The 14,331-nt window shown below is 36.1% G+C and overlaps 1 protein-coding gene across 3 annotated transcripts in view; it reads left to right on the top strand.

Moving 5' to 3' along the window:
• Positions 1 to 438: 438 nt before the first annotated feature.
• Positions 439 to 14,331, top strand: part of SLC38A11 (solute carrier family 38 member 11) — a 55,857-nt gene continuing 41,964 nt past the window's right edge. For 2 of the 3 annotated variants that reach the window (XM_082465106.1, XM_082465105.1), the window contains exons 1-6: positions 439 to 583; positions 1,077 to 1,194; positions 2,945 to 3,019; positions 9,213 to 9,347; positions 10,228 to 10,293; positions 13,465 to 13,571. In XM_082465106.1, the coding sequence (XP_082321232.1) occupies positions 545 to 583; positions 1,077 to 1,194; positions 2,945 to 3,019; positions 9,213 to 9,347; positions 10,228 to 10,293; positions 13,465 to 13,571 (540 nt within the window). In that variant the 5' untranslated portion in view covers positions 439 to 544. Of the gene's footprint in view, positions 584 to 1,076; positions 1,195 to 2,944; positions 3,020 to 8,919; positions 9,076 to 9,212; positions 9,348 to 10,227; positions 10,294 to 13,464; positions 13,572 to 14,331 lie in introns of those variants that run through there. The other variant, XM_082465107.1, reaches the window with a different exon arrangement.

Here is a 14,331-nt window from a genome sequence, read left to right as displayed (position 1 = left end):
GCAGCTGTTGGTTGGGTGGGAGGCGAGGGGAGAGAGGCCGCAGCTGGAGGTTTTTAAAAAAAAAAAAAAAAAAAAAAGGAAAAAAAGGCGAGGTGCGCGGAGAGAGGGCTGCCCGAATCAGAAACACCCTGTAGCGTCTCCGCCTCAGGAGGAAGGCGTAATCGGCAACCTCCGAGGGAAATCGCCTCAGCTGCGGCGTCCAAGTGAGCTGGGGCGGCAGCCCGCGCAGCCCGCGCAGCCCGCGCAGCCCGCGCAGCCCGCGCAGCCCGCGCAGCCCGCGCAGCCCGCGCAGCCCGCGCAGCCCGCGCAGCCCGCGCAGCCCGCGCAGCCCGCGCAGCCCGCGCAGCCCGCGCAGCCCGCGCAGCCCGCGCAGCCCGCGCAGCCCGCGCAGCGGAGGTGGGGCCAAGGGGGCCCGCGAAGCCTCTCGACCCAACTCGCCCGCCGCGCGCTGACCCCGGGCTTGGAGGTCGCGGAGAAGGCTGTACCGGCGAGTCGAGTACTCGCGCCCGCGAACCTCCCACCTGCCGAGGACCCGGGTGCAGCCATGGGCTACCAGGGGCAGCGGCCCGTCATCCCGCCACAGGTAACGAGACTGGGGCTGGTTCTGAAGGCAGGTCATTGCAAGTTTCGTTCACCCTGCAACAGCGTTCAGCTACCTTCACCCGGCGTCTTGATGTAGCACCACAGAAGGTTCTCCAGGAGAAAAAAGAAATTTTGCCTCTATCTTTTTTTTTTTTTCATAGCGGGCACTTTTCAATATAACCCCTTTAATTTCACAAAAATCACATCCTTTGCTCCCTAAGAGATCCTAGAGTACTAGGATTTCATGCAGTAGTCCACGAACTTGGCGCAGCTGTAATCAGGACATTTTAGGATGGAGTTTGTTCACAAGCTCTGTTTGAATTACTAGATATTGTTGTTACTCTATTATTATCCTCATTTTCTTATCGTTATTGGCATTACTTATTATTACTAATATCACGTTAGTCTCCTAAATTGCGTATTTGTCTTACAATTTTCTGAATTTTTGAGCTAGTTTAATATTTATTTAATTGCACTTTTATATACTAAAATAGAGCCATCTAGATGACAGAGAAACCCTCGTTTCTGAACATAAGCACAAAGGGAAAACTTGTCGTCAGTCTGCTGCTGTTTTTAATGTTGTCAACTCGATTATAGGATCTGGTATAATAGGTAAGTTTTTTTTTTTTAATTTTCAGTGAAAAGGCCAAATTTAAGACACTTATTATGTTGCTAGTATTCATAGGTTAATTTTAAAGGAAAAAATCTTAAATGATAAAATTGGTAATTGTTTTTCATAAAGGCCTTCCTTTTTTTCCAGTGTAACAATGTGCACACATCAGTCTCTCTTATAGTAAAAATGGGGTGGTGATTCACACTCTTTCCACATTTGAGAGCACGCTCCATGTGTGATAGATCAAGGTGGAGCTGCAGATGGGAGATTGCTGAATTTTTTTTTCATAGGCTGCATGGTCAAGTGATAATGTTACCTAATTTACTTTTTTCCCTGTTCCTGGAGTGGCCAACCGTTACTTGAATCACCTTTCTATAACCTTCTAGAGGTGTAGAACTTCCAGATACTTGCAAATATTGGAGATACAAAAGTTTAATGTGAAAACATAACAGTCGTGAAAAATCAAATCCACGTTAATATTTCCTCACCCATTTATAGAGTGTTAAATTTTAAAGTACAAACTTATTATGATATATCAATTGTAAATATAATTTAATCAATAAATAGAAATGGTTTTTTAAATGATTTTTTAAAACAAAGGAGCCAAATAATCAGAAGTGAAAGAAATGAGCAGCTCATATTTTCCCAATGTGAAGCAAAGGAAAAGTTCTGAAAAAATTAAGTGCGTTGCATTATAATAATGAAGGCAGTTATTTTTTCAGCGCTTTTGTTATTTGAAACATCCAATTTAAGAAAAAGCAAGGACAAAACAAAATCCTGCAAATACGCATTGAGAATATTACTTTTTCCTGTAAAGTTATGACATTTTAGTCTCAGTCATCTGGATTGAGTTACTTTTCTTAACTTTCACAAGTTGATGTATTTCTTGATTTTACTTTCCATATACAGGCAAATTGTTTTTTTCAAATGGTAAATAAAATGTAGGAACCTGAGGCAAAGTAGTAGCAAGTAGGCGCAAAGACCTTTTTGAAATTCAGCCTCCATGTACCATAGAGGTGTAGGCCGAATTCCAGAGTTAATTCCTGATATGAACACTTTAAGCTGATTCATGTCAACTTAAAAAGTACTTCTTAATTAGGCTCAGCAGATTTTTGAAAGGGGAAAGTTTTCAGAGAATAAATATTTTGGGTGGAATTATTTTAAGTACGTTTTATTTTAAATATTTCATTGTCCATAATCTAAAATTGCCCATTTCCAAAAAAGATTCATAAGAAATAACATTACATACTCCTTTCAGCTTTATAAAAAATACTTTTGCCTTCTCATTTTCCTCTCCTTTTCCTACGGAGTTGCCCATTTTGACCCCAGGGTTGGTCTTTCCTCATAACCCTTCTATACTCTTATTATCATCTCTGCTTTCCCGGCCAGCACATAAGGAGAACTCTGGGTCATTACTCTCCACATATTGTAGGTCATACGTCCCCCTCACCCTGAAGGGAACATTATTTGTGTGAACTGTCATCTGTTTTTCATTTGATGCTTTCTTATTCTTATTTTTCCACCTCATAAACTTGCTCTCTTGACATGCCCTTAACTGACAACATTTTATTCTGAAATAGGTATTAATATGCTAACATTTAATTTTAGTATTCATATATACTGTTTACAACTATGTCATATAAATATGTCAATTTACTTAGCCTATTATATACAGAAATCGGGGGAAAACTTCCGTGTTTCCATATGTTTTATTAATGTGATGGGTGGGACATTTTATGTTTTTTCTAGGATTGCCTTATTCAATGAAGCAAGCTGGCTTTCCTCTGGGAATATTGCTTTTATTCTGGGTTTCATATGTCACAGGTAAAATACTATGTAATTGCTTATTCCTGCAACTTAAATTGTGCAATGACTGTTTTACACAAACACACACACACGCCCTGTAATTGAATTTCCTAATTAAAAAGTGCATCAAAGAATCCTAAAGAATTTAAACATTTATGTCTGAGGAGATTTACTTTTCTTGCTAATCCTCTGAACAGATTAGAAAAGCATTATATAGTACCAAGCCTAAATCCTTTTCATGTGCCTTTTCACTTTATGCCAAACGTGGTAGATAGAGGAGTCACTTTAAAGACTGATTAAGGCCAAGACCGTACTCTGAAAATGCAGACATCAGGGATTCCTTTCCCACAAAAACCTCGGGCAGGTGCACACAGATGAACAACCTTTTTGAGCTCTGTTTGTGCAGGTGGCACCAAGAGCCCCAGTGCTCAACCAGCAGGGATCCCCACGCCCTCCCCACCTCACCCTGCCTGCCCAGCCTCCTGCCTGCCGCTGTCTTCAAGGGCAGCAATAAGGTGCTTCTGTATCACTTCTTCTGTTCTGCTTCCCGCTTTCCGTGTAACATGTTCATTCACACCCATTCCCCCGTCTAAGTGCAGGCTTTGCAACTCCTAATCATCTTCTCTTCCTGTTGTGAGGAAGAGAAGATGTCGTCCCTCCAGTTCACCTCAAGGCAAACACAAGGTCTTTCCTCTACCTTAGTATCACTGTGAAAGAGGCAGCAAACACAAACAGACACCCCCTGCAGTGGTTGCTGCTAGGGGGCTGCTATGTGTGATCACCTAGATGCCCTTTACCAGGTAATACAAAACACCTCAGCTGTCCCCTGCTCCAGAGTGGCGACCTGGGCCTTAACTGTATCACCTTCCTGTGAGGTTATGAACCCCAGCCACCATTTCCCCAAAGACTGACTAACGGAAACCCCAAAGCTGTCCTCCTTGCCTCCGGGAGGGACCAATGTGCGGGGCAGTTGGAGCTCCAGACGCCACCACTGCAGGGCTTGGGCTGCAGCTGCTCTCCCCCGAGATCGAGATCGAGTCCTCGTGAGCTGTTCCCCTGCCCTATCTTTTCACTCCCCTTCTCCTAAGGGCACTCCCTCAAATCTCTTGCCCAAGAATCTCTGTCTCAGCTCTACTTCTGGAGACTCTGACTAAGATGCCATCCCTCATAAAATCTCAGGCTTCCAAAACCAGCCTGTAACTCAGCTGTTTTTCCTCAGGCTGAGGAAGAAAGTAAAGCAGGCAGCAGATGCCAAAGTCAGAGCTGCAGAGGCCCTCAACTCCCTTCCTCCCTGCTTTCTTCTCACCACCCACCACTCCCTAAACCTAAGATGCTTTTAGCTTCTACAGCTCTTAATTTGTAGCTTAAGACCCATAATTTAGTAATGTGGAATCTGTGTCTTTGTGCTTATTCGGAGTTGCTGGTGTTTAAAAAGTGTATTTTATTTATGAGCACATTTATCACACTAAAAAACCCTATTCGAGGATTTACGCTTGTCGTTTTTAATTTCCTGTTTTCCAGTCAATCAATACTGACAAATAATTAATTTCCTCCCAGGCATAATAACCATGGCTTAAGTGCATTATGAACATGTACACACATTGTAAACCAGTAGACAGAAAGCATTTAAAAACATATATCACCTAAGGATTCAATCAATAATTGAGGAGAATGAATAGTTTCTTAAAGCCAAGTCACATTATACATACATAGATCATAATGTGAATAACCGTCTCAACTGATGCTATACGTAAACCTACAGCAATGTCTGTGAGCAGTCCTTTGCAAAGTCATATGTTGCAACTAATCAGCGGAAATTAGTTACTCAGTAATTTGGCTGCATGATGAAAATCCTTAAATAATTTTGATAAATTAAGGATGACCACACAGACACAAAAAATAGACTGTGATTCATTTTGTTTCTTAATTAGGCTTTTAAGAGCAAAATCTACAAGTAGGGTTATAATATTGAATTGTTCTTTAAATTGACACTGTAATTATACAGTTGTTTGTCTCTACAATTATTCTTTTGTCTTTTTAAGGCCTTTGTCTTTTTAATGAGTTATGTCCAGTTCAACAAGTAGTGTTTCTGAGTTCTGTTTTCATGTTTGTGAAATGTTGGAGAACAAGAAAGAATTGTAAATATTTACAACAAATGATTTTATTTTAATTTACTTTAAGGTTCTCATATTTGTTGAGTAGAGTAAAATAATTTTTATTGTCCAAGTATGCATAATGATGTAAAAGAAAATTTTCCTGTGAAATAACGTACACTCATTCATGGATTATGTAAAATTTGCATACAGTACATTTAAAGGGAGATCAAAATGTTATAGTGATATTTGAGATTCCTAAAACTTTTGAGAGCTTTATCTATAGCCCGTATAGCATTTGTTATTGACTAAATTCTTAGCAAATTGTTACTTTTAGGCAGTACGTTTTGAACTGTTATACAATTCAGCAGTCTCATCCCAAGCATACAGTTCTTCACCAAAACTTTACAACATCTATGAAATTGGTTACCCCCTGTTACTCCAGTCCTCACTGATTCTCTTCCTTGGCCAATAAGTTGCTATTTAGTTTTCCTGCCTTTAGCATGTGTCTTTTGCTTTCTGATCCGTCCTCCATATTACTGCAAAAGTTATCTTTATGAAACCTCAGCCTGATCTGATATTCCCCCAGTCAAAACGTTCCAAGACTCTATAATGACAACAGAAAAAAATTTATTGCATTTAAATTCTTTAAATGGTTCGGCCGCAGTCTGCATTTCTGGTCTTATCTCCCACTAATATGACCTCTCTTTCACCCTGTCACCGACACCGCCCTGTGTGGGACTTATGTTTTAGCCATTCTGGACTATTCCATTACCCACATATAGAATATACCTTCACACTGACTTCCCATGGATAGTCCCCCTGCTTGACATTTTTTTTTTCTTCTCTACCTGGTGAAATCCTGTTTATCGTTCAAGGCACTACTCAACTCTTTTGTGAAGCTTTTCCTAGTTTTAAACAAAGGATGTAGGATGAATTACTATGTCATTTGTGCTTGCAGAATATTTTTAAATATATTTATTAAGTCATTTATCGCATTAAATTTGAATCAGATATATAGACACCTAGCAATCCTGCTTTATTGATCACTGATTCATTCAACAGATATTTACTGACACTGATGCCATTATAACAATGATAGCAATGATAGTATAGCAATTATAGCTTTATTCCTGCCCACATGAAGCTCACAATGTAGTATGTTAGGCAGAAAAAAATACACATAATTCTAATACTTCATGAAAAATACCATAATACAAATATGTGCATGACAATAGGGATACTGGCATTTAACCCAGCCTTAAAGGAGCAGACATGTTTTGGGGAGGAAAAGACAGCTTCACTGACTGTTTATGAAAAAATGTGAGTGAGCAAAGAAAATGGAAGGGATGGTAATGTGGAAATGCAAAAGAGAACTAGGTAAGTGATTCAGCCTGGCTGAAGTTATAGGGTTGATGTTGGTAAGTGGAAAGAGATGAAGTTAGAGAGGTTTGCAGAGGCATTTATGAAGGCTCCCATGTAATGATAATCATTACCATTTCCTGAAGACTGGCTAGATGCTAAGCATAATGCAACCACTATACTTAATCCTTCTGACTCCATAAAGTAGGTATTCATGTTCTACTTTTTATGGAGGAGGAAATTAAGACTTCAGTAGGTTAACATGATTTGCCCAAGGTCTGCAGTTACTGGCAACAGAGTTGAGATTTTGGTTAAATGCATGGATTCTGGGGCTAGACTACCAGGGTCTGAGTCCTATCTCTCCTTTACTCTGTGAAATTTAGCAATTTACTTAAGCTTCTGTGCCTCACTTTTCTCATCTATCAAATGGAAGATCATAATGGCACCTTCTTAGGGCTGTTGAGATGATTAAACACGTTAATATACATAAAGCATTTAGAAAAAGGTCTGGCAGACAGAAAGTGTTGTGAAGTATTTGCTAGTGTTTTTGTGGTTGTTATCATTGTTACCATCATTATCATCAGACTCCAAATACAATGTTTGTCCACCACAACACGCAGCCTATAGAAGATAACTAAAAATAGCACGAGTTCTCATTCATTTAGCCTCCATAGCATGCCAGGCATTGTAGTAGGCATTTAAACATCATCATCCTCATAGACTCTTCATGGTTGGGGTATTGCCTTACTTTACAGATGAAAAGTAAGTTCAGAGTCCTTCATCCAAGAGCCCACAGCTAATAAACAGTTTTTTTCTGAAAAAAAATTATGAAAAAGAGTTGTTTTTTTATCCAGAGGCATCAAAGGATTCCCCTAGAAGATTTTAAGCAGAAAACATGGTCAGATTTATGCTGTGGTCAGATTCATCTGGTAGAGGGGGGATGTCAAGAAAGTCTTAGTAGGGAGGGGATGGTGGATGAGAGAACTAATAGGAGTTTTTGCAGTAATCCGAGCAAGAAATGATAAAGGCCTAAGCCCTAAAATAAAACAGGTTAGAGACTAGAAGTGAGGAGATATAGTTGAATAATTTATGATACAGTAGTTAATGGACTTAGTGACCAAAGGAAAATAGAAGGTGATGATGGATAATGAGAAGTCTAGTGTGATTCTCAAGTTTCTCTTGATATTATTCACAGTTTGAATATGAATATGAATATGAAATATGAATGCAGAAGCAGGTTCCAGAACAAATATATAAATTATAATTTGGACATCTAAAATCAAGATGCCTATGAGGTCTTCAAGGTAAAATGTTTTTTAGGCAGCTAGATGTAGAGATCTGGAGTTTTGGAAGAATCTGGGCTGGAGGTACAAATTTGGGAGTTACTAACATCTTTCTGAAAATTGAAAGCATGGCCATGAATAAGATCACATTAGGACATCTTGAAGAGTGAGGAAAAAGTCCAAGAATCCAGGGTTTGAAGAGAGTTAAAGAAACGTGAAAAACTAAATATAAGTTGCCCAAAAGGTAGGAGGAAATCCAAGAGAAAGTGATGTCAGAAAGGCCAAGGGAGGATGGTTGAGAAACAAGGGAATGGTAAACAGGGGGAAAATGCTACTGAAAAAGCAAATATGATTAATATTTAGGATGTATCAATTGGATTTATCAACTTGGAGCTCATTGATGAACTTGTTAAAAGAAGTTTCAATGAACTGGGGGTGGGGAATCAAGGTGGAAATGACATTGCAATGATTTGTATTTTCTTCTTTGTATTCTAGTACATTTCCAAATAACTTGATAAAAAATTCACCTGTGATGGAAGCATGAGCAAGAAAAAAGAAAAAGCAAGAATCACACCCTCTGTGTAGCTGTGTACCCAGTACAACTGCAGTGTCATTCACTAGGTGTTCAAAAAACATTGGGTTAAATGAAAGAGACTTTTAATTATATATTTTCTGTATATTTGTGTCTTCAATTTCAACACCAAAAGTGGAACTTGGGAATTCTCTGGCGTTCCAGTGGTTAGGACTGCGAGCTCTTACTGCCAAGGGCACGGTTCAATCCCTGGTCAGGGTACTAAGATCCCACAAGCCACGCGATGCGGCCAAATGAATAAATAAATAAACAAAAAGAAAATTGGCCATCTCTGTTTAAAAAAAAAAAAGTGGAACTTAAATCTCTAAAATGTAAATTTCAAAAAAAAAAATTCTTAGAGTGCTCTCTTAACTATAATAATAATATAGTAAAGTAAACCAAAATAGCTATAAAGTTACTAGTTGTACTTTGTTATAAAACAAATGATCTGACTCTCCTAAATCTATTTTTTGTTCTGAATGCTTCCAGCACGTTTTATTCTCGGTCTTCACGTGTTGAACGCCTATGAGATATTGGATTACCTACATTCTGTTGCTTGGACAATTGAGCCACATCCTGTTAATAGTCGTCGCACTGGTTAGGTTAAGAAAGTAAAATGGAAAATTGAAGCTTTAACTCTAGTCTGCATACCCTCATCTGTTCCGTTCATTGCATGGATATATGAAGTCTATTTGCATCTCGATTGAAAAATATATAACTGGAAACAGTACAGTTTTATGAAAGATAAAGTTTTATGAAAAGAAAGTAAGACTTGCCATGCTAATTTACTGTAGCATTAAACTCTTCTTTAAAGTTCTTTTTTTCTTTAAGTCAAAACACTGAAAAAAAAAAATTGTATTAAATGTAATCTGACATTTGTTTAATGGTTATTTTTGCCACAGACTTTTCCCTTGTTTTATTGATAAAAGGAGGGGCCCTCTCTGGGACAGACACTTACCAGTCTTTGGTCAATAAAACTTTTGGCTTTCCAGGATATCTCCTACTCTCTGTTCTACAATTTTTGTATCCCTTCATAGGTAAGGATGAATGTGAAATTGAATATTGTAAGTATTTTCATAAACAGCCATTTCTGAATAAAATAGTTTTAATAGTCATTAAAGAATACCAGTAGTTGAAATATTTTTCACATTAAGTGTTTATCTTTAGCCATTTTTCCTTGTTTTCTGTTCCTTTTGGTCAGTTTTCTGAGTATTTCATTGAAATAAAGTGAGCGTGATTCTCACTGAGTTAGCGCTTGTGATTCCCTACTTTGATGAAAAATAGAATGATAGATTTCTTCTAAGGCTAAAATTTTTTTGAAAACCTAAGGATTTGTGGAAGTCATGTCCAAGGCCAACATGCTATTTAAAGTTTGCACCTAGCACTTCTTAAATAAGCAAAATGTTAACGTTCATCAATGGCCAAATTGACTTCATTTTCAAAATTAGTAATACAGAAGCTATTGTTCAAACTAGTTTCTTATGTCTCTACAGAAAGCTAAGAATATATTTCTCCAAAATCTTACTTTTTCAAATGTGATATTTTGGAGCCTTGACAGTTTTCTATTATTGTTCCTCACTTTGAGCAAAATATGTGTTCCTAAAGAGTATTTGGAAACTGAACTTTAATAACAAAACAAATTGCATTTTAAATGACTACCAAAACTCACTATTATTTAAAGATGTTCTGGAAAGAATCAATTTGTGAAGTGAAAATCTTTTTGTAATACAAATTAATATTCTCCCACAAATCTGCTGTCTAGTTATTTTTAAAGTTGTACATATTTGTAATCACAATATATATTTGAAAGTAGACTATGCCAGTATTTGGGAAGTGATAACTGATTACTTTCAAAATATTCAAGATAAAATATATGATGGCTTGTTGGTGACTGTATTGTTTTAATTATGTGTTTAGCTATGATAAGTTACAACATAATAACTGGAGATACTTTGAGCAAAGTTTTCCAAAGAATCCCTGGAGGTAAGTCAGTATATTTATTTTATATAGTTTTTCATAGTTAATGTGATTCATAATAATTTAAAAATAAAATATTTGCAAGTGGAAGAATTGGATGACTTCAAATATCCAGTAATATCCATGATCCAATCTGATCCTAAAGTATTAATCTCCTTTTATATATAGTTTAGTTCTAATTTAGCTGTTTAAAAATTTTTATATAATTAAAATACTTTATATTTTAAATATCTTATGTATCACTAACTCTCTGTAGTATCATTTTTTCATGTACTGTTTATACTACATCATTTCTTAAATAAGCAAGCTAATCTTTGTCCCCATTATTTGTATTAAGGTATAATTTAATATAGTAAAATTAACCCTTTTTAATGTATAGTCCTATGAGTTTTGACACATGCATATAGTCATATAACCACAGCCACAATCAAAATACAGAACCATTCCGTTATCCCCCCAGATTTTCCTCATTCCCCTTTGTAGTCAAACTTTCTCTCATCTCCAGCCTTAGGGAACCACTGATGTGATTTCTCTTCCTACTTTTGCTTTTCCCAGAATGTCAAATAAATGGCATCTTATAGGAGCTAGCCTTTTGGGTCTGGCCTCTTTCACTTAGTATAGTACATTTGAGATTCTCCATGTTTTGGGGTTTATTAGTAATGTGTTCTTTTTTTTAATTGCTGAGGATTATTTCATTATATGGATATAAACATTTTATCTATCATCCAGTTAAGGGGCATTCGGGTTGTTTCCTGTTTGGTTTGATTCTGAAAAAGCCGCTATGAACATTTTAAGCAGACCTTTTCAGCATGTGCCACAACGCCACTCCCTGTTCATCCTTTCACCGTATCATGGCTATTTGAATAATTCAGAGATCGTGAGTCTTTTTGCTTCGAAGAGTTCCTCGTCCAAGCCACATAATCCCCATTTCATAGTCACCTAACTTTATAGTTGTTATTATCCTTCAAATTGATACAAAAACACCTTTTCTCTTAGTGTGTGAATCACCTATCCTAGAGACATGCCAACAAAATAAAACAAAACATAGAACTGGAAATTGTGCCTATTCCTCTCACAGGGTTTAGTGGAAACTGAAACCAGGGAGATTTGAGCATCAAATCACTGACCCACTACTTGCTAGCTGTGTGACCTTGAGAAGGTTAATGCCCTCGCTGAGTTCTAGCCCCTCATCTCTAAATTATGAATTAGGGTATCACCTGCTTCATAGAATTATGGTGTGAAACGAGAGACAACGCAGACAGTGCCTAGCATATAGGAGGTGTACCCAGCACTGTTAGCTATTATCTGTAGGTGCTGTCGTAGCCCCCAACCTCCAAATCCTGTTTTCATAAACTGAGATTAGGTGAGTGGATAGAATGTTAAGGAAAATGAGAAGAATATAATACCATATATACAATATGATCTAAATTATGTAAATTTTCTATTTCCATAAATAAGGAAAAAATAAGAAACATATTCACATATAAACTGGTTATCTTTTAATTGTGCGATTCATGGGAATTTTTTGTTTCCTTTGCTATTTTTTCAGTTTTTCAAAGGAGCATTATTAATTTAGAAAAAATTCTTTTTTCTTATTTAAGAAGTAATACATATGTATGAGGAAAATGTTAGAAAACATAGCATAGTCTCTTTCTCTTGGGACAACCAAGTAGGCATAATCCTTCCAACACTTCCTTCCTTCTTTCCTTTTTTCCTTCCTTTTTAATGTATACTTTCAGAATTTTAAGGATGCATGTAACTTCAGACATCTGTATAAATAAGATAACACTATATTAGTAGAGCAAACAGTTTGAAAGGGTAAATAGACCAGATATACAAATAATTAAATTCATATTATGTTCACCAGAGATATGTAAATAGTTGAGTTCAAGGGTTTTGGAACTTGAATTTCCTGTTTTATTGTTTTGACTCACAACGTTATGATGATTGTTTAGTTATGACTGAGTTAAACAAAAACCCACAATTAATATTTCCATTCTGGTATATACGTGTGTGTGTTTGTGTGTGTGTGTATAATTTATGCCATTTTGAAATTCCCACCTTGGAACCTCCTTGTACGTTAGTTTATTAGCCATATAAGAAAACTAGTCTTACTCTTCAGAGTAATAGCTCTCTTTTTTTGTTTTTGTTTTTGTTTTTTTACCACATTCACTTACTTATTTGACAGACTTGGCTTCTACAGATTTTAGATTTTGCAGAAATTAATGCACAAAGACTTGGTACCACTGAGGACATTTCAAAAGTATAATCACATGATCTCTGAAGGAATTCAATATGAGCTAAAAATTTAAACAATAGTGTCTTCATTGGAATAGATACATAGCTCCTAAAGTGAATACTGTGATTAGCACAGCTTTAAATATATATATATATATATATATATATATATATATATATATATAAATCCTTGTAAGTATGTTTTATTTTATGTTTACAAATTTTGTTTGTATTTGATCTCACACACACACACACACACACACACACACACACACTATTATTTCCTTGTTTTGATAGCCAAGAGGCTGCAGTGAATACCAGGTTTCAGCAGCTTCCCTATGACATCTTCCCTATCCAAAAAGTTGCTTTGTCTGCTTTCCTTCAGGGAAATCACTTCTTTCTCAATAGAAGGGTAGAAATATAGTGAATATTTTTATCAAAACCTTGAGGTTTGAAATTTTAAGTTGTATTGATCAAGTCTCTCTGGAATACAGAAGTTAGAAAAAAAAAGCCACAGAACATACCATGTCCCCATGTTGCTTACTTTATAAATAAAGGGTTTTGCCATTAGAGGGTTTAGGACAAGGAGTGACATAATGTCTTTAGCCTTTGGAAAGGATCTCCGTAGTTGCTAGGTTAAAAATATACACTAAGGGGACAAAGGAAGGAAGAAGCAGGAAAACTGATGCAGAGGCTACTAAAATAATTTGAATGCTAAATATTATAACATTATTTGAATTATAGGTTCATCCTTGTTATTTTGTATTTACATTTTTTGTGAATTATTTCTGTTTTTACATGGTTCTATGGAATTTATTTATTCAAAATTGTTGTCATTTATGTAGCGCTTTGTATTAAGTCATTTTTATAATTAAATATTTGACTACTTGTGTCACTGATGTTACTCATAAACACTTTATAATATTTATTGTGTTTTAGTTGATCCTGAAAACTTGCTTATTGGTCACCATTTCATTATTGTGCTTTCCACTGTTGCCTTTACTCTGCCTTTGTCCTTGTATCGAGATATAGCGAAACTTGGAAAGGTAATTTTTACATTTTAAATAGGCAAAGAAATGCACTTTGTTACCTGCATTAATTTTGTCAAACTACTATCTATATGGCCAAGTTCTTAATTACAGTATTTTAGTTTTTGTTTAGTTTTGTTTTAGTTTTGTAAAGTTTAGTTTACAAAACTTTAGTTTCTTTTAGTTTACTTATAATTGTATTGGAGTAAACTGTGTTTGATATTTTATCTTATTTGGGGGAACTGATGGTTAAATACTTGATGACTATGGAATAAATAGGTCCTTTCTTTTCTTTTTTTAAGGTAGGTACTCTGACACAACACACTTTAATTTTAGAAAATATAAAGAACTCTATTTAAACCAAGTCTATTTACTGAAAAATCTAGTCTATTTTCTATCATTTTTTGTAGACGGTCATTTAAACAATTTAAAATTACATTAACTTTAATGAAGTAAGAATGAATCACTTCATTGGCTTAAAATATTTTTGTAAATTACAACGTCTATTGTGCCCATTTTTTATCCAGTGAATTTAAATGTCAATATTTGATTGATTAATTGTTGAGAATTTGGCCAATATTTATAATTCTTATTGCTAAAGAGAAATGGTGATTTATTTCTAATGAAACCAACCAAATATGTATTCAACTCACCACATATGCATATCTGCATGCATTAGCCTTTATCTGGCTGTATTTTATTTCCTTACTCTCATGAAGTGTTTGTATTTTACCCAGAATATTATTGGTGTTGCATCTTTATTATGCCAAGCATTCTG

The sequence above is a fragment of the Balaenoptera physalus genome, assembly GCF_965194825.1.
Source record: "Balaenoptera physalus genome assembly, chromosome: 6".
Lineage (NCBI taxonomy): Eukaryota > Metazoa > Chordata > Mammalia > Artiodactyla > Balaenopteridae > Balaenoptera > Balaenoptera physalus.
Note: the sequence above shows the minus strand (reverse complement) of the source record. Positions and strands in the feature narration are given on the sequence as shown.